The 20,599-nt window shown below is 41.3% G+C and overlaps 3 protein-coding genes across 4 annotated transcripts; 2 read left to right on the top strand and 1 right to left on the bottom strand.

Annotated features, from left to right (window-relative positions):
* Positions 1–530: 530 nt before the first annotated feature.
* Positions 531–5,664, bottom strand: RB195_000093 (uncharacterized protein; the record flags this gene model as incomplete). Its single annotated transcript, XM_064196240.1, has 2 exons — positions 531–675; positions 5,576–5,664. The coding sequence occupies 2 exons, from the start codon at positions 5,662–5,664 to the stop codon at positions 531–533; spliced, it is 234 nt and encodes a 77-aa protein (XP_064052121.1).
* A 1,452-nt stretch (positions 5,665–7,116) lies between these two features.
* RB195_000091 (uncharacterized protein) lies at positions 7,117–19,207 on the top strand (the record flags this gene model as incomplete). Of its 2 annotated transcripts, XM_064196237.1 has the most annotated exons (22): positions 7,117–7,129; positions 9,492–9,626; positions 12,836–13,017; positions 13,813–14,015; positions 14,070–14,237; positions 14,832–14,961; positions 15,020–15,192; positions 15,305–15,477; positions 15,537–15,610; positions 15,677–15,828; positions 16,019–16,127; positions 16,184–16,294; positions 16,359–16,607; positions 16,669–16,799; positions 16,996–17,105; positions 17,171–17,353; positions 17,436–17,535; positions 18,188–18,350; positions 18,430–18,558; positions 18,613–18,804; positions 18,862–19,047; positions 19,169–19,207. In XM_064196237.1, the coding sequence occupies 22 exons, from the start codon at positions 7,117–7,119 to the stop codon at positions 19,205–19,207; spliced, it is 3,105 nt and encodes a 1,034-aa protein (XP_064052118.1). The 2 variants fall into 2 exon arrangements, with proteins under 2 accessions (XP_064052118.1, XP_064052119.1); XM_064196238.1 differs by lacking the exon at positions 7,117–7,129 and having other exon boundaries at positions 9,614–9,626.
* On the top strand, positions 7,873–9,594 carry RB195_000092 (uncharacterized protein; the record flags this gene model as incomplete). The annotated part of the gene is made up of 5 exons (XM_064196239.1): positions 7,873–7,938; positions 8,235–8,338; positions 9,051–9,085; positions 9,139–9,193; positions 9,492–9,594. The coding sequence occupies 5 exons, from the start codon at positions 7,873–7,875 to the stop codon at positions 9,592–9,594; spliced, it is 363 nt and encodes a 120-aa protein (XP_064052120.1).
* Positions 19,208–20,599: the final 1,392 nt, after the last annotated feature.

Below are 20,599 nucleotides of genomic sequence, written 5' to 3'. Positions count from 1 at the left end.
TTGAGTGGTCACAGTTAGGTGATGAACTGTTTGAGTTGTGATGCAACTGAGTAAGAGATTGTGCTCGCGGTGGTACCCTTGCTGGATCCAATTTTCATGTGGAGCTAAGCGAAGGTCCCACCTATCCACTTCGAGTGCACCCGCATACGGAATTGCGCCACAGTTCAGGACATTTTGACTGTACCTTTGTTGTGGCGCATGTTTACATCCACGTTCTTGTAAGAGTATGTGATGCTTGTTTATAAGGACCTCATGGAAAGTATTTTTTAAAATGCAAACAGATAACTATCTCCTTTTATTTCTTTATTTTTCTTGAATTTATTTCTTGTTTCCTTTTTTTCTTTTGTTGACATTTAGATTCTTGAGTCGATCTCTGTAATATTCAGTTATTGTTGTCATGATTCTCGTGTGACATTCCCAATCCACTTGTTAACTCACGATTTCATCCCAAACGGCTTTTCTAACCTCACTTTTTTCACAATTGTTAACTGTTGTCTGTTATGTGCCGATCCAAATCCTTAGATTTTCTGTTATTTAACAAGTAGCATTTCCGTCGTTTTCATCGCTTTTCTCGCTACCTGAGTCTGTCTAGACCCGCCCGAGACAATTTTTGTTCCGACCGAGCAATACTTGGTCATGAAACACGTAATTATTGCAGCAATTATCACCGAGAGTCTAAAGATACCGCGCGTGCAAGTCTGATTGCTACCTGCTCGTGTTGGCCCTGCTGTAACCTGAAAGGCAGCGCGAGAACGGTGCTTGTTCCCTCGAATTACGTTAGGTTTTCCATCAGGTTTCGATCCTACGTCAATTTTTTGTTTCGCTACGATTTAAAGAAGGCGTTGCCATCAGAAACAAAATTAAGAAACACAAAAAAAATATAGGAATCAAACAACGTACGTAAAATCAGCGCCGAATGTGCCCATCCGGGCAACGGGTCTGCCTCTGTTCATTTACCTCACCCACACCCTCCCTCTCCCTCAACTTTACAGTTGAACACATTCGGTCTCGATTGTATTTTTGTGTTATTCTGACAAATAAGGTGGGGCACTTTTGCCAAGCAATACGAGAAAAGCTCTTTTACTGTGATTGCCTCAATTCTTAAGAAGCAGTTGAATTGAGAAATTAAAAGTTTTGCAAGCAAAGTAGGTTTTCAATTTAAAGGCATCACCACACGAATTTGAGGTGGTACGAATTTCAGATAGACTATTCGTATACGGGATCGTAGATTATGGAGAGAAGAGTGATTCCGAGTCCATTTCTTTTCAATTGCCGTAGGAAACGACCCGGAAGGTACGGCTTCGAGCGTTCCGGCGCGCTACTTTCCACAACGAGTTCGATTGGAGCGCGCCAGCCCCCGCATCTTCTGGGCCGTCTTTTCTTTTACGATAATTAGAAGAAAAAGGACGGAATCACCCTTCTCTCCATAATCTACGATCCCGTATACGAATACTCTACCTGAAATCCGTACCACCTCAGATTCTTGGGGTGATGCCTTTAAACAATACGGATGATGACTATCAGTGAAACTAGTCGCGAGGCTATAGTAACTTGGGATCTGAATCCGCTTTTTAATCACGATCTGGATGTTAGCAACAGTTGTGCAGTTGTGGAACCTATCAGCAGCGGCATCTGCATAGATTCTGTGTTTGTGTGACCTCACACAAGCTATACAAGCTGTATACCCGCTTTTTCCACAAGAATTTAGTTGTTGATGGAATGAGCTTAAGGGGATAAGCAGGTCGGGTCTTTTTGCCCTTTCTTTAGCATTATTTTTAAAAAATAATTCACAGCATCATATGGAGTAACAACCATCTTTACTCTTAGCAACTATTGAGTTGGAATATTCCAACAGACTGAGGCCAAGTTAGTTTGACTGAAGGTCTCTGACCCTTTCAAAATCAAGAACCTAAACATCATGAAAAGCCGAAGTTGACTTCTCGCAGTGTCAGCGACGTGCGGATTACTTTACGACGACAACCATCTCAGAAGAGCACCAGGATAGAGGGAACTACATGAAACAGCAGAATACAGCCTGCATTTTTACATGATTATTAAGAAACTTTGAAATTATGCTGGTACCAGTCCAGATCAGACCTTGAATTATTCCGATAACTTTTAACCTTGGGAAGTGTCAAAAAAAAAGAAAGAAAAGAATTATTCGCTGAAAAGAAAGATGATGAACGATGAGCAGTAGACTGCCCTTACCTTGCGTGACAGGAATGTTAACAGTGACAATTTATGACAATTGTATGTTCAAACAACTGGAAAATGCGTAAATCTTCGAGCACTACAACTGACTGCATAGTACTGTCACTAATCACTAAAAGGTTGCACAGTGGAACGACGTCGTCAACATTGTTCCATTGGACAACGTTTTATATCGGAAAATTATGTAGAGGGAAACGGAGGTATCGTTTGTTGTCCTCGATTGCCAGTTTTCGAGTTCACGTTAAAAAATAAAACGAATTTCGCTTACGTCAACAATTTAAGTAGTGGCGGAAGTCTGACCGATGTGGTTCCTTTTGTGTCCGTCCAAATAAGGCCGGAACTGGGACCAAAGTGAAACTTATTGGTGTATTTGTCAAAATTTTGTAGCTAGAATGCGCTCAAATCAGCTCGAGGATGAGGGAATTTTCGCAATATCACCAGCAGCAGTCGTTAACTACCGATGTTTCTCTTCATATTATATCTTATGGTGTTCCGTCTACATAAATATTTCAGTCCTTCTGACATTTCCTTTCTTTCTGTTCTGCTGCCGTCGTAGCAATTGGGAGAATTTTCGTATTACATTAAACAAGTGGTTCTGCGTTGTAACGTTAGAATTAATCGTTTACGATCAAGGCCGGCCTTTTCCCAAAGCAAGTGTTTAATCACAAACACATTGACAACCGCACGTACTTTGAAGGCAACACACCACGAAATCTACGACGATGGGGTTATAGTCGAGTCATAACGGCGTGAAGCTGGGTGCAGTTGCGTAAGCGGCTGCGCTCGAAGCGGCGCGATGGAACTAACGATAGTGATCGTGAAGGGACCATCGCCAACTGCAGCTATGAGTGCTGCTACTAAAGGTCCCCCTTCAATTCTAACCGCTGGTTCCACCACGCCGCTTCGAGCGCATTCGCTTACGCAACTGCCCCGAGCTTCATTTTCAGTTTCGTTTTAACCGGACTATGAATGGTTGGTGTATGTTTGAGCGCATGCACGTGCGACTCGTCCATGAGCAAGTGGTGTGCAGTCAATGAGGTCTTCTAGGCAGGCTACTCAAGTAAAACCAATAAATAGGCTGCTCTGGAATCCGGAAGAGGGTGGTACGTCCCAACGTTCCTTGTTGGAAATAAGACAGTTTAGACGACGGGCGAAGCCACGCTCATACTCTTGGTCAACACTCCGAAGTCTCGAACTCCATATTTCCTCACAGAGACCCCAACACGTCACTTCCATGATACACTGCCTTTAAAGACATCACCCCACGAATCTGAGGTGGTACGGATTTCAGGTGAAGTATTCGTACAAGGCATGGGAGAGGGGGGGTGATTCCGTTCATTTCTTCCTAATTGCCGTAAAAAACGGCCCGGAAGATACGGCTTCAGGCGTACTGGCGCACTATTTTCTACAGGGAGTTCGACTGGAGCGCGCCAGCCTTGTGCGGCGCTGCATCTTCCGGCCATTTTTTACGGCAATTAGGAAGAAATGGACGGAAGATGGGTCGTAAAGTCAGCTCAAAGTCAAAACGAGTGCTCGGTGCAGTTGCGCAAGCGGCTGCACTGAAAACGGCCCACTGGAGTTAGCGGTTCCGGATGAGGTGGGACTCTCGTCCACGTATTTCTGCACTCCGAGTGGACCGTGAATGGAGAGTAACAAAAATTTGCTCAACACAACTCAGCTCATGCGGAAAGCTGAAGTACTTCAACACAAGTTTTTCGACAACATAAACAAGAGGAGAATGCAGTATCGAGTTTGATAAGAAGAGAATGTTCAAGTTGACCAAGGAAACACCCCTCCAGAGACAGTACTTCGTTTTTTTTTCTACTGATTCTATCAAGCCATCGTTTGACCAGTACATATCTAGATTCAAAGCTAACTTGATGAACAGTTGCAAAGCGATGTGTCTAACGAACAATCCCCGCTAAGTTTACCTTAGAAATCCCTTTAATTCCAGCAGTTAGACGCACTCACCCTCTTTTGTTATGAATCCTTGTTGCACTTCTCTAAAAAAAAAATTCTAGGAACCCAATAGGAATAATCAGCAGAAGCAATATCCGGCACCTGATCCTTGCAGTCTCTCCAAACAGAAAATCTTTTGCTATCCGAAGCACTGAGTCCTTCTAAAGGACGCAGGCATCCCCTCCACGGCGGTCTCAAGGCGACATCCACAGGCGTGGTTACCACGCGCGACGCGACCGCTTCGCAACTGGCCGCCAACAGCCGAGATTCAACGATCGATGGATGCTCTTTTCGTTGTGATACACGCCGGCAAAGATTGTTCTGCACTGGCTGCTGTCGCTACACTGGCGTCCCTTCCTCTCCAACTTTTAAAACCACCTAGATGTTCGGAAGATGCGGGAATCTGAGTTATTTCCGGTCCACCTGCTTTCTTCCGAAAATTCGTGGGCGTCCAGCGGCAGGTGTCGGTGTTCGCGTTTGCATCAGTTTGTCGGTGTAATATCTATTTATTTAGCTTTTCTTTTTCCCCTGTTTCTTAAATGTTTCGAGGAAAGTGACATTACATGAAGTGGAATGCTTGGCAAAGTCAAGCATCCATGTTTCTTGAACTTTATCTCGCTTCGAATACATCTTCGCAGTTTGGATTGTGCCTACAAGTCTTATCGGCAACGTCGTGCAGTTGGTGTGTCCTAACCACCGGGTCTGTGCTGGGAATGAAACTGGATTGTTTTTTAATTGTTGGTCTAAATCATTATTTGTGTACCCTCCGGGTCTCCTTTTTTCTTTGTTCTGGGACAGAAGTAGCAATGAAAGCGGTTTTATAAGTTCTCCTGATAATAGTATTCCCGAACTTGTCTTTACTTTTGTTTCCTTTAAGGGGTTTGCTCAGAATTACTTTTGCGGGCTGTGTACAACGCAGCGATCACACGTGCATCAGAAAAAGTCGAACACGTGCCTATAGTTCGCTAGGATATAGCCTGGTCGCTGAAGATTTCCTTGACATATTTCCCCAATCCAAACCGACCATCCCTAATGCTATTTCAGCTAAGGTGTCTCCGAAAAAAAAACATCCTTTTCATATGTGGAACTTTATTTGTTTAAAAGTTCGGAGCCCAGCTGTACGCAAGTGATCCCATAGAAGTTTTTAAGTTCTCTTGACTCACTGAGGTAGGGACCACTTGTGTGATAGTTATTGCACACATAGTTTGCTGATCATTGTCATCCGGTACTGAAAAAGTTCGCTGCATTGTCATCGGATATTGATCCAATTTTGCGAGGGTTCCACACGTCTTAGTTTCTCCACTCGTGCGTCACCCTCTCAGTTCAGAGAAGCTGAAGTACACAAAAGAATTTTTGAGAGTGCTGATAGAAAATGTGGTATACTCCAAAGATGATATGCACGAACCTTCTAATGAGCATGATCTGTAACCAAAAAGGTTCCTGAGCCTTATGCTCCGAAACCCCATTCTCGTCCACGATGAAAGTAGCATTCATTCCATCCCTTCGGAAAAGTCCTACCGTTACCTTCCTGAATGCTAAAAATCTTTCAAGGACCAGTTGAGGATCAGTTTCGGCATGAAACACTATCATGGACACTGCTTCGGGTCTTCTTTATCAAGTTTATTTCCTCTACTATGGTTTCTTTTGAATTTTGTAAGGATGTGATGTTTCTCTATTATGGGGATCGGCGTTGTTCCCATGCGGAACAGTTACCATATGTGTGATTTAGCACTTCTATAGTCGGTATGTGCAGGTTTCTAGTGCGAATTAGGAGAAATTGTAGTTGTGGAGGGGGCACTCAGCCGCGCTCTTATTTCTTACTATTATCTTACTTCTTTACCTTAATAACTTTGGATGACTTCATGTCATTGATCCCCTAAGGCTAATGCTTAGGTCTTATGTCCCCGACTTATTTGGTTATTTACTTCCAGAAGTCAGAGCGTGAGCGCCGTGAATGGTTTTTCTTTAAAGGTATTTGCTGAGTTGCTAAATCTTTTGTACTGCTTCAAATGAAAGCTTTGCAGTAACCTAACAATGGGTGGTAAAGAGCATAAAATCTCTTCTTGAAAGTCATAATTTCTTCCTCTAACTTTCTTGTTCCTTATCTCGTAGGAAAAATTACTTTTATTTCATACTGATTCTCTATTATAGTTTTTTTTTTGCAACGTCTGCTGATCTGATCCTCATTGCAGTTAAATTTTTAGGAGAAGCGCAACTTGTTTGCTCCAATAAAAACAATTTCTTGTTGATTTCAAGATGACCAGTAGATCAGAGGCCCCAAGTGAGGTTTCTCTCTTTGAAATTTTAGTTGCATGACTCATGGCCTCACCAGCATAGATACAAAAAAGCAACACTAGACAATTATTGATCGATTAATCATGTACCTTCATATTTGGTCAGTCATTAACCAGCAAGGAAAGAAAAATTTGCTCAAAATGAATTAGATCCAGTAGCTTGAGTGCGTGGTTTCCCCTAGAATTTCTTCGAATTTTGTCGTCAGCAGTCATCTAGTCTGTTGTGCCTTTTTAAATGAATGTCTAATACGTTTCTTTGTGTGCGATTTAGGTACAAAGTGATTTTATCCGCTGATAGTGTAAAGTTTAAAATCACCTAAAAGGTTTCGCCGCGACTCAGCAGTCGATGGTTCGAAGCGTCTTTTCGTTTCTGATCCGCTTATTCTGTCACGAGGATTGTATCTCAAGACTATTTAGAATCATCAGGCTAAAATGACATTGTTTCCTCTAAGTTTAAATGAAATTTAACGTGTTTAGAGTTATTCAGCCCGCATAGCCAACGTGCGAACGCATTCGATGTCAATTGAGAATCGTTTGAGGTTTGCAAATGCATTCATGGCCCATAGAGTCACCTGCGACAAAAGCCCAGCTATCAGCTTAGTGTCTCTGCCCTCTTAGACAATTCTGGTGTTAGTTTATCGATCCAAGAGCGATGAAGCCCTTAGGTTTGGCCGTGCAATTTTGAACCATAGACCGTGCACTCGCAGCAGAGTTCCTTACCGCTCTACACTCGCCCTTACTTTCATTTCAGTTGCCAGAGTTCACAGCTGCCACATTGCGGCCCAACGAATTTGGTGATTATCGACGGCACAAACCGGCGATTAACCGTGTATATGAATAATGGCATAGTGTATATAACAGTATAGCACGTATATAGTTGTCACCAATTCGTAGAGCCGCATGAACATGCCGGACTCTGACTGCAAACTCTGATGGGCTCAGTTTGCTGGAACTCCCACATTTCGCTTTTTCTTTCTACTTAAGATGTCGAGACCAATAGCGAATTCTTCTTCTGCGAACCAAAAAGAAAAATAATAAATCTCATTACATGGTTGCTATTACATTCAAATCGTCTTGCTGTACATACTTAGCAGGTGTTGCTAGATTCTGAATTAAAGTTCTGCAGTAAAAGCGCTTAGCTAGAACGTTAACTCCATTCAAATCCACCCCCTCCTCTTCATTTTTACTTTTTACTTACTTTTTTCGCCTTTTCTTGGCATTTGTATGCGTGATTTTCTAAACCTTTCTCGGTGTTCTCATTGGTCATTGGTCGTGATAGTTGTAGCTTTCGCGAAAGTGCAAGGGGAAAAGTCGGATAGAGCCTGCTGCCCTTTTTGCAACCATGGAACGGGAAGGCACCTCTCGGCGGCGTCGAATGCGATGCCCTCAATGATTATCGATTTTTTACATGGGTTGGCGCAAGATGCGCGCGAATTCCCCGAATGAGTTCTCCGGTTTATTCCGAAGTCTGCAGGTGCAGTTAACGGATTTTGCACTTTATTACTTCTCCATATTGATCGCTCTGCCCTGTGGGACTTCACGGCACGAAAGGAGCCTCATGCGAGGAGGTGGGGAAGCAATTGTAGTTTCTTTTGTCTGATCGTTAGGTGTGCGGTGTGTCAGTGTCCCTGTTTGTTTCACTATTGATTCGTATTGTTCGGCTATTCGTTCGTATTGTTAGGCTTGAGTATAGTTTTGAACAGAAACTTGGAATTGACTGAAGGATTGATTTTCTTGGGAAATTTTTCCAAATTCTACGCTGCTTCTTAGGTAGAATCGAGAGCCAAGATCAGAAGCTGGCGAGTTGAGATCTCACCAGGATCATCTGACACCACACAGACAGAGCATTTTCTACTTCTATTCGGGGCTGTAAGGTGAAGTATTTGAGCTTTTCTAGCAAGAGGTTAACAGAGCTTAAGTAATTCACTTCATACTTACCTCATTTCCGCTTGTAAATTATTTTAAGATATGTGGTACGCACTTTAGTGTAAAATTGTGTTGATTTCTCTTCTAAGACTGCTTTGGAGGAAACCTGGATGCTGAAAAAGCAGTAACATAAGATATCATGATGTGATGCTTTTCTTCTGACTTCGTCTCGGTTACTCCTCATGGTGCGCAGCGTGGTTGTGGTACCAACAAATGCTGGCGTCCGATTTACTTACTTTAGAAACTTCTCCATTGCGTCATATGTTGTTTCTTTTTCATTTTCTCGTGTTCATTTCTTCGTGGAAAATTTGACGTAGGAGCATATTTCTTCCTCATTTATGTCCATTGAAATCATATCGGACTGTATGGTGCCGGACTTTGCAAAGTCGGAAGGAGGGGGTCACTCAATACGTATCTCACAGTTTACGTCTTGGTTAGCACAAGTAACCAACCTGTCGATCGATGTCACTATGACGCGACCTCGGGCTCCTATGACTATTCGCTTACGATTCGTCCCTTTTGAGTGAAGAGAATCGTTTTCGAATTCCAGCACATCGCAACCCAGTGTAGATGACTACGTGCATTTTACGCTCCGTCAGGCTACGGCCGAGTTTGCCAGCGAAATTTTTGAGCATCGCATTGCTTTATTTTTTTTTCCAGAGCAGCTAGCGCTGGCGATGTACTGACACCATCAAGTGCGTGCTAGTCGTCTTAAACGTATTTCTGTGATATTTTGTCGACTTGGGAGTAGTAAACAAGATCTCCCATCGACAATTGATCTCATCTGCCTATCTAGTAAATAGGTTTGTTTTAAATCATTTTTTTTTCGTTCTTGTGTGTATATCAATGGTAGTAACTTTTAACTCGGTGTTGACAATCTGCTCAAACCTCGAAATTCAAGCTTTCTTCCATTTATTGGCGTAGAACTTGTTTTGCTTTAATAGGTTCATAGCGCTTCACTTTTGTTGTTGTTTTAGCGAGAGTTGTTAAGAACATGCAGTCTTATTGCTGTTACATTACTTCGAAGATTATAACTGAAATGAACCAAATAATCAACACTAATTTGCATAGCGAAATCATCTTATTAGAATTTATTTTCAGGTCAGTACAAACGTACCTCGTGTTTCGTGCTCACATTTTGCGCCTTTGTTCGTGTTCGTCTCGCTGCCCTCTTTCACGTCGTCATAATGGCCGCTGGGATTGATCAGCAACAACAGCAGGTTATGAGTATGTTAGGTTGGTTGCTTGCCATTTCTAATATGTTTTCTTTTTACACGTCTGCGATGTCCATTTCCGATATTAATGATGGAAGAATGAACTAAAATACCAGGGTAAAATGCAGTTGGAGGGGGGCACTCAGTGTCGCCCTTATTTCTGGAAGTAAATAACTAAATTAATCGGGGCTTAGATCTAACAATTAGTCTTATAGGATCTATGACATATAAGCTAAAGTTACTAAGAGAAAAAAGTAAAACAGAGGGTCCAGAAATAAGGGCGCCAGCGAGTGCCCATCCCCCCAAGCTACATTTTCCCCAAATACCAAAGTGGAGTAAAGATTTAGGAACTAACCATGAAACTGGGAAAATGTAGTGATGTACGAGGCGTGTACGACGAGAGATGTGACAAACTATAAGTATGAGTAACTCAAGAAATGCTGATTTTGATGTTTATTCTAGTTTTTTCTTGAAGCACTGACTTTTCTCTTTGTTATGACAGAAAATATAGATAAGGTTGATGAATTAAAGAAGCATGAATAGAGAGAAGTAGATATTCAGGTTGGAAATATCCAGAACTTTTATGTCTGGAAACAACCAACATGGTTGATACTACATTTCAAAGAGCAAACGTGAGCCAATAAAACGACAGTCATTATCAGTAAGAAATTACTTTTTTTCAAGTAATCAACTATTTTTTTCCAGCGCAGTGATATTTTTCACATATTTTTACACTCACATTCCATATGTTTATTGTATTATTGCCTTCAAAAATCGCAGTTATTTGAAAATCACACATAAAAATACATGCTAATATTCTGTGTCCGTTAAGAAAGGCAGCTGTGAGGATAAAGTATTTACGTGGAATCGTTATCGAACGAAAGCGCACATTCGTGTATACACCTCGAGTCGAGAAATTAAGATGCATATTCTGTTTTTTTTTTTAATTAAAACGCATTAACTGTGCAGTTGATTATGTTAAGATGCTTTGTTTTTGATTGGGAACAACTAATACTCAGTTTGTGATCATTACATCAACCATTAGTTTTTTTTTGGCTCGGCTATGGTGAGAAGGGAGTCTGGGGAGGGGTGGACACCACAAAAAGTGCTCTGATCGCTACCTAAGCAGGTTTGTTGAAGTCTTAGCCACCAAACAGAGTTGGTAGTTTCAGTAATTACATTAATTTGCATAGTTACCTTGCATTTGTGTTTGCAGCCATTCGAAGTTCCAGTGCACATCTTCACCGTTTTCTTTCGCCTGCTTCTTGAGGATTTTTACTGCTGTGGTAGGGTCGATCCTCCCTTAGCAATCCACAATCAGCAAGCTAATTGTCGAAATTAGCAGCAACCATTTTTGCCGTTATGCAAGCGGGAGGCGGAATCTTGTTAATTCGACCTTACGTAGGATGATTTTTTGAAATATTTCGCTGTCAATCTCCAACCAAAAAGAAGACACAACGAATGACTTGACAATAAAAAAGATAATTAGTCGATTAAGGTAATTATGTTAGTTAGCGTAGTAATTAAAGAATTCAAACCTGTTTAGTGGCTAAAACCTCAAGAAACCTGCTTAGGTAGTGATTAGAACACTTTTTGGGGTGACCTTCAACTCCCTTTTACCCGACTATATTAAATTGTTTTACATAACTATTTGGAGAACGTTTCATACTTCTCGAAATTATCTCCTTTTTCCTATACTCTTCTGGAACACTCCATTTTTCAGCTAAGGCCGTGCATAAGGAACTATCAATTTTAACGCTATTTTCTGCATTAGGTAGGCACGATCGCCACATTATGAGGATGTATCTGAATATAAACTATCTGAATCGTCTGCAAATTAAATCGCAGTGTGCAAAAATGGAGAGCAAAGAGAGTTCCAAGCCTTTTTAATGTAATAGATTAGTCCTGCCACATTTACTTGTTCCAATTGTTAGTGTTAGATAGTGTTTAGTTAAGTCTTCAAAACCTTGGTTAGGGGGTAATTTTCATTCATTCCTGATTACTATCATTCCTAATATATTTTATTTTAATTGTACTTACGATTATTAATACTCAGTTATAACTAGTCGAGTCTCCTCACCAGTTTATTTGTAACTAAAAACATGTATTTGGTTTTTAACCTTCCTTTGTTCGTTTTCAACGTACATGAAAGTAGTTTAGAACAAATAAAATTTCGTGAAAAAAATCATTTTCCGGAGTCAGTGTTTTGAGCGGATATACCGATTATTTACTACATAACTTGAAGTAACGTTAAGCAACATCTGTTGGACGTAAACGTGTAAATTACAATAAGTCGATTTTTGTCGGAAACGACACGAACTGTTTTTATAAAGGTTTGAACAACACCATTTGCGAGAATGGTTTCTGACCCGTTCTCGCAAACGGTGCTGAGGTGTATCCTGTGATCAAATGAAGATTATAATAGCAACCCAAACCGAACAAAGGAAGTTCCCCATTAATAATTTTCTACTATTCGTAGGAATACTCTTCGATTTTGTGTCATAATCTGTAAACTGCAGGTTTTAATCAACAGAGGTATGAAGTAAATTTACCAGCAGTGAAATTACCTTTGAGTGGTTGGCTTGCGGCGTTTTTTCGTCGTCACTCCGCCCTGTATGTCGTGCCAGGTGTGGAAGGCGGCACGATGCATATCGTACGATAGCAATATCGTGTTAGTCACCATCAACTCCTTCATCAGTTCCAGTCATTTTGTTTTCTTTAAAGATTTTTTATAAAAAGGAATATTTTGTAGTATGGCGCAGATAGCTTGGTGTTGCTCAACAAATACCTTTTTTCATTTATCGTCATATTTCAGTTTTCTAATATTAACTACGTCGAAGAATCTTCAAATTACAGAGTAATTATTAGCATGTAGGAAAGTTCAACAAGTGACTATAGACAAATTCTTCCATTCCAATAGCAAAAATCTACTGATTCTACTAATCTACATTTTTCACTGTGATTGAAGTAGAATCTTTTTCTGTACAATACCACGCCTAAGTTTCACATCTTTTCTGCTCATTTTCTTGCATAGTTTCTCTGGAGAAATTGTGTTTTGCACTTTTTTCTTCCTTGGAGTGAGTCCTTTTTGTTGTCGGCATTGTCATTAACCATGTAGTTCGATGACTGCTTGTAAGTATTGCACGCACATCGTGTCACTTTTTCGTTACTTTCTTCACAGCCGAACATGGTGGCTTATTCTTCTGTCATCTATTTCTGATTTATTTTCAGATAGTTTCTCATTCAACGAGCCAGTAAGCATGCTAGGTGCTGGCGGTGGAGCTGGCGGGAATGCTCCGCAACCGCAGCAGTACATGCCTGGTATTCTGGGTGGGCACATTCCAGGAATGCCAGGTCCATTTATGGGAGGTCCACATTTCCCACATCCTGCGCAACAGCAACCGCCCCTTCAGGTTTGTGTTTGTGTTTATTTGTTATGTTATGCTGAATTGTTCCTATCAGATACATGCAGTAGTTTTAGTGCTAACAAGCACATAATTAAGCACATTCAACAATATTTATCCCATTATAAGCGAAAGGAACCAGTAGTAGGAACGAAATATCTGTGTTTGATAGCATGTACAGTCGCTGAAAAAACCCAACATAATGCTTCTTGTTCGGTGGTTGCAATTCTAAACCGCTGATTTATTAAATTAGATATAAATGTTCTTTTTGAATAGAATCTTTTTTCTAATAGAAAGTGGTGTTGTAAACATTGGTTTACTAAATCGATAAGTTACGGCACCACATCCTGTCATCCACCATTGAGGTTAAAGACCAAAGACGAGCATAGGATAGGAAACTGTACAATTGTTGTTAAAACTTTAGATCAGTTGCAATTGTTATTAATATTTAGAATATGCATGCTACTTTGGGATTACCTCTTTTACCAATAAATCGATATAATTTGACTTTGGACGTATTGTTACTTGTATGTCACTAATGCAAAATAGTTGTTTTTGAAGAGATTATCTCTTTTCTTTTTTTTTTTTGAAAAAATCCACATACTATATGAATTTATACAGAAAACAATGAAATCATGTTAGGAATTTATCGTTAGGTATAGAACGACGTCAAGTCAGTTGGGCTTGCGAGTTTTCAGTTATAGTTATAGTTCGAGATCATTTACGAGTTACATGAGTTCAGCGAGCGAGTTGCTCTTTTAAATGTCTACTATCCTCCTCAATTTAACCTCCAAGAATTTTTAGGACATGTTCTCCGCAGCTCAAACTACCGCGTCTATGCTTTCCGCATCAGGTGTGCTGTCGTACTCAGATGCGCCATCGCGCCAGGGTGGAAGTTTGGCACCAGGAGCACCTATAGGCGTTCCACCGGGTCAGACAGACACATCTCAGGGAGGTGCTGGATCACAACAAGCGGCACTGCCATCTAGTGGTAGCGGACTTCCTGCGTAAGCAAAGAAAACGACTCGTTTGGTTCAGGGAATATAGTAGTTTCTGTTCAGACTTTCTGGTGGCGTGCAGTTCCAGTGCCCACGGCGACCGAATCATGGTCTCGAAGGACGTTCAATTCTTCTGCGAGCGAACCACTTTGCAGTACGTATGCCCGGTGGTACCATTCAACACTATCATGTGGACGTTTCTCCAGACAAATGTCCACGCAGGGTGAACAGGTGAATGGTTGTAAAACCAACTGCATCATTTATTTATTTGCCAATATATTCTTAGTGTAATATACAGAATCAAAATGGGGAAGAGCCGGTTTATTTAAGACCAGAACACCTCAACACTTACGTTATTGAAAATGGTCAAAAAGTTTGCGTTTGCGTAAATGAGGTGCGAATTTATCGCAATCTTCTTCAGCCTGAAAAACTGCGCAAGATCGCGAGGGAAGATTCCGTGAAGAGAGTAGAGAAAGGAAGATTAGATAAATATATTTGTATATGGAATTTCCTATGTGCTCAAAATATGTTGAACATTTTAAAAATTGGACTCTTCATTGACAACAGGTATGTTAATGAAGTGATTTGATTGGTTCGACAATCAAGTTTCCAGCTTCCATAAAGTGATTACTGATTGACATATCACCAAGCATTGGGAGTTCTGGATAGAGCATTCCTGTTGTTATAATATCAGCCGTGTACAACTAAAAACTAAACTAAAGCCGTGTAAAACTGACTTCGAAAACTGGAACGAAGAACCGCTTCGACCTTAATGTAGAAAGGATTATGCAAGCTTTCTGATGGATTTTCAAATTTGTTTTTCAGAGAGATCATCCTTTGCATGATCCGGTCGTTTGGCAAGTACTTTAGCTCGACAAGGCCAGTGTACGATGGGAAGAGGAACATGTATACGCGTGAACCGTTGCCTATTGGCAGAGAAAAGATGGAATTTGAAGTAAGCAGGTGCTACAGTTGCAGTCTACAATTTCTAGGTAAACTTCTTCCTTTGTTAGGTAACCCTTCCTGGTGATTCGGCCGTGGAACGGCAATTTACGGTTACGGTAAAGTGGGCAGGTCAAGTGTCGTTGTCCACGTTAGAGGACGCAATGGAGGGCCGCGTTCGTCAGGTGCCTTTCGAAGCTGTTCAGGCTATGGATGTGATCCTGAGACATCTGCCAAGTCTGAAGTGAGTAACATTTATGTGTCTAGCAGCGTTTCATTTCAAGAAATTTGTATTTATGTTCTGTTTAGTTATATTTTGTGATGAAGAGTTTCGTTGCATGAGCTTCATCGTTTAGGTACACTCCTGTGGGGCGCTCCTTTTTCTCTCCACCAGCGCAGCCTCACCAGCCACCGCAACAACATGGGCAAATTCATATGGAGAGCAAGTTAGGAGGGGGTCGTGAAGTTTGGTTTGGATTCCACCAATCAGTCAGGCCATCACAATGGAAAATGATGCTTAATATCGATGGTATGTTCTTTCTTTCGATACTGGTGTCTTTGTTGCTCCTCTAAATTCTGTTTCTATAGTATCCGCTACGGCTTTCTATCGATCAATGCCAGTGATTGAATTCGTGGCAGAAGTTCTTGAGCTCCCTGTTCAGGTGCTTTTTTATTTGAACATTGGTTTCCATTTTATCATGCACATACTCGAATTTTGTGCATTTCAGGCACTCACTGAACGCCGTGCTCTCTCGGATGCCCAGCGAGTAAAGTTCACCAAGGAAATCCGTGGTCTCAAAATTGAGATCACTCACTGCGGCACCATGCGTCGTAAATACCGTGTATGCAACGTGACGAGGCGACCTGCGCAAACACAGACGTGAGTTTTGAGTTCTTTTAGTATTTCAAGCTGTCTTTGAAGAGAATAGTTCACCCAATCTCAACTTGGTGTGTCCCACTGCAAATGCACTGTAGTACAGTGCATCTATTTGTTATAGTTTCTCTATGAGATTTGGTGTTTTGAATTTTGAAACAGTTTTTAATTTGTTCCTCGAAACTTTGTTGTTCAGCTTTCCTCTTCAATTGGAGACTGGACAAACAATTGAGTGCACTGTTGCCAAGTATTTTTACGACAAGTATCGTATTCAGCTGAAATATCCACACTTGCCTTGTCTTCAGGTAAGCGGTTCTTGTTTGCTACAAGGTTTTAAGCAGTGCATAATTAGTGGTTACAGGTGGGACAGGAGCAGAAGCACACTTATTTGCCACCAGAAGTATGTCATGTTGTCCCCGGACAGCGTTGTATCAAGAAGTTGACTGATACACAGACGTCAACGATGATTAAGGTTTTTTTTTTTGTTTTCCTAAGTACTGCTTTCTTCATATGCTCTTGAACGGTATCACTTGCAGGCTACCGCAAGGTCCGCTCCCGAGCGAGAGCGAGAAATTGCCAGTTTGGTTAGAAAAGCCGAGTTTTCGGCAGATCCATTTGCCCACGAGTTCGGTATTGCAATCAACTCAGCCATGACTGAGGTGAAAGGGCGGGTTCTATCAGCTCCTAAGTTACAGTATGGGGGTAGGAATAAAGCAACCGCACTGCCAAATCAGGGCGTTTGGGATATGCGTGGGAAACAGTTCCATACTGGTATTGATGTCAAAGTATGTTTACTTTTAGGATTTTTATTTTGATTATAGTACATGCGCTGAAGTTTATTTTTAGGTTTGGGCAATAGCATGTTTTGCACAACAACAACATGTGAAGGAGAACGATTTGCGTAACTTTACTGCACAACTTCAACGTATTTCAAATGACGCCGGTATGCCTATCGTTGGACAACCGTGCTTCTGCAAGTAAGCGAATGTCTTGTTTTCTTTAGAAATGTTTTAGTATGTTATCAAAAGTTGTTTTTCTGTTTTTCCGCTATGCGACTATTAATTTTTGATTACTGCCACTGGGAAGAAGATATATGCTTTTTTTTATAAAGTTTTTTTTTCTTTTTTTTGTGAGTAACTGCTTTGCGTTTAGTACAATATTGCAACATTACAGATACGCAATGGGAGTAGATCAAGTGGAACCGATGTTTAAGTACTTGAAACAAACATTTTCGGGCATCCAACTGGTTGTCGTTATCTTGCCTGGAAAGACACCTGTATACGGTAATGTTCTTTTTGTTAAGTTTGCAATAAAGTGAAGTCTATTTCAATCTTATTTATTGCTTCAGCTGAGGTGAAACGCGTCGGAGATACTGTGCTCGGAATTGCTACTCAATGCGTACAAGCGAAAAACGTCATCAAAACTACGCCACAAACGTTGTCAAATCTGTGTTTGAAAATGAACGTGAAACTGGGAGGTGTAAATAGCATTCTTCTCCCCGCAGTCCGTCCACGTATCTTCAACGAACCAGGTTTGTGGTCGCTATTTTATTTTGCTTAAAAGGATTTGCTTTTTTATATTATTTTTTGTTGATGATCGTGTCCCTGTTCCAGTAATATTCTTTGGATGCGATATCACTCATCCACCTGCTGGTGATTCCCGGAAACCGTCTATTGCTGCAGTTGTTGCGAGTATGGATGCGCATCCAAGCAGGTGACACATTTGAAATTTTTTTCTGTGTGAAGGATTCGCCCAAATTGTAAAGAAATACGTTGCCAAACACTTAATTTAAAGGACGCGAGTTCTTGCCACGTTTCAGCAAGGGGTTGAAAAGCTCGATTTCTATCAAGTTTTTTTTTTCTGTGGAGACACTGCTCTATCTTGCTTGAAGCCATGGGTGCGTTACGGAAGAGCTGGACCTTCTTCAGATGAAGGAGGTCTAGCTCATGGAGTGCAGCTCAAGTATTGAGGTTCTCTTCGCCAACCGTCCAAAAGTGTAGAGGCTCGGAGCACTGGCCCCGACTAACGCAACTATGCATGGAACGTTAATGATGATACTGAATGATTTAATTTTTTCAACATTTGAAATTATACTCTAAATGAAAAAGTCTGAAATTCTACTCTTCACGTGTTGTAACAGTGAAAAACTAACAGGATTAATGATCTACAGGATTAATGGAGTAGAGTAAGTGTTCTCTGAAGTATATACAGAGTACGAAGATTCTAGTAACAGTTGAATAAAATCTAGGAAAAAAGATGTTTATGTTGTTGTTCATTTTTCTCAAATGCAGTGAGTACTCTCTATCAGACTTCCATTGCACCATTAACATTGATACTAATCATGCATAAATCGCTTCTCGTTGAGATATGCTGCTACGGTACGCGTGCAACAACATCGTCAAGAGATCATTTCGGACCTCACATATATGGTTCGTGAGTTGTTGGTCCAGTTCTATCGTAACACGCGGTTCAAGCCTACTCGCATTGTTGTATATCGAGATGGTGTGTCGGAAGGACAGTTTTTCAATGTAAGTGTTTTTTTTTTTCAACCGGAGCTAACTAACCAACAGCGGAACGTCTTCAACAGTTTTCATTGTACTGTCTCAGGTTTTACAATACGAGCTTCGTGCAATGCGAGAAGCGTGCATGATGTTGGAAAGTGGATATCAACCGGGCATTACGTTCATTGCTGTGCAAAAGCGCCATCACACAAGGTTGTTCGCTGTTGATAAGAAGGTAAGTTCCTTTTGTTTCTTCAACCTACGATTGTGGATGCTATCGATTCTTTAGGATCAAGTTGGCAAGGCGTTCAACATTCCACCGGGAACAACTGTAGACGTCGGAATTACTCACCCAACAGAGTTTGACTTCTACCTATGTTCTCATGCAGGTATCCAAGGGACATCCCGACCGTCACACTACCATGTTCTCTGGGATGACAATGAACTCACTGCTGATGAACTACAACAACTTACATATCAGGTGAGCTCTGTTAGACTTAAAATGATCTCATGATGCTAAGGACATCTTTTCTTACAGATGTGCCACACTTACGTACGATGTACGCGTTCTGTTTCGATACCAGCTCCAGCTTACTATGCTCATCTCGTGGCTTTTCGGGCACGTTATCATCTGGTTGACAGAGAACACGATTCCGGAGAAGGTAGTCAGCCATCTGGCACCTCTGAAGACACTACTTTGTCAAACATGGCAAGGGCTGTACAGGTGTGCACTGATTTCTCTGATTTAATTGTTCTTTTGAACTTCGTCCTTAAGAGTAGTCATATCGTACTAAAGTTTTGGTAGTTTGAACGATTAAGTGTCCTAAAAAAATTAGATGTTTCAGGTTCACCCCGATGCGAACAACGTGATGTACTTCGCGTAAATGCGTGGACAGTCGGTATCGGCCGGCTTGATGCTGCTACGAACGACCGCCGCGTGCCTCTGCGGTCGACCGCCGTCCCTCGCCCCGCTCTGCGCGCCACCACGGCGGCCTAGGCCCTCACCTAATGGTCGCCGCGTCCTGTCCGGCGCGGTGTCCAGCCGGCGTGGTCCCAATTTTCCCGCTCTTACGCAGTCATTCGTTTACGTATCGCTGGATTTCACTAGTATAATCATATATGTAGTCAAAAAATTCGAAATATTCTCTTTTGCATATGTTGTGATCCAATCATTTAGCATACGTTTTAGAATACGTATACCTCTGTTCACTATCGAATTGCCGATTTCACTGACTGAATAGGGTATAGCTGTCGTCTTTTCTCGAAGTATTATAGAGTCTCGTGGACTTTGCAGTCCTTCGCTCCTATTTGTGCGCTTTCACATGTTATCAAGTAGTGTGATGTAAGTATGTGTGGTGGTGGTTCTACATCCACGCACCGCCCGTCTTTCGGCGCGATCCAGGCCCAGTGTTGTTTTGATAGGTTGTTCTACTGCCTTCCTCACAATACTCTCTTCCTACCGCATCATAGTTGCCGTTATCTCCTTGCATTCTCTTTCATTACAAACGACGTACGTAATTGCGGACCCAAGTTGCGCTTTATATTTCCGCCTATTTTATGGTGTATTCATGAGATTCATATGGACACGTTGGCCTTTCTTTTGATACAGTATCACTATTCAAATGCTATCTCTTCACTGTATTCGGCACTGAGTTGAGCCATTTATGTGCCAAATGCAATGAAACAAGCATTCCTTGTGTATTGGAAATGTCTCATTGATTTATGTTGGCTTGCGTTAGTACACAGATGTATTGACTGCAGTGACTTTTAGTGGTATGACGCAAGCGAAAGTTCAGATGTTCGTAGGAGAGGATTTTCTTACTTAAAGTGCTCGAAAGAAGATAGAAGGTATTTCAGTGAAGGTGCATCTACTATCCTGCTTATTTTACTAAGAGGCATTGTACTATGGCGAGTCACATAATTTGTGGAGGCTGACATACTAGATTTTCATATTTTCCTCTTTCTGGTTCGATCGCGCATTTTAACACATTGCTCCATGTTTCGTAATTCGATATGCGATACTCTGTCAAAGTGGTGGTATTTGGTGTTTATTTCTCATATATATTTTCCTTCTTCAAGATCATTTTTTCTCGTATTTTTTGTTGCTTATTAGGTTCTCTCCGCTACATGTGATTGAAATGTTATATCTGTTAGGAACTTATGATGTTATCGATCTTACCCGAGATTTCGACCGAACTGCTGCACAACTATTTGTGTGTGGTTTTGTCGAAATTGCGGCCATGCAGATGTGCTACTACGGACCCCACTTCGGATCA

Source organism: Necator americanus, chromosome IV (assembly GCF_031761385.1).
Source record: "Necator americanus strain Aroian chromosome IV, whole genome shotgun sequence".
Lineage (NCBI taxonomy): Eukaryota > Metazoa > Nematoda > Chromadorea > Rhabditida > Ancylostomatidae > Necator > Necator americanus.
Note: the sequence above shows the minus strand (reverse complement) of the source record. Positions and strands in the feature narration are given on the sequence as shown.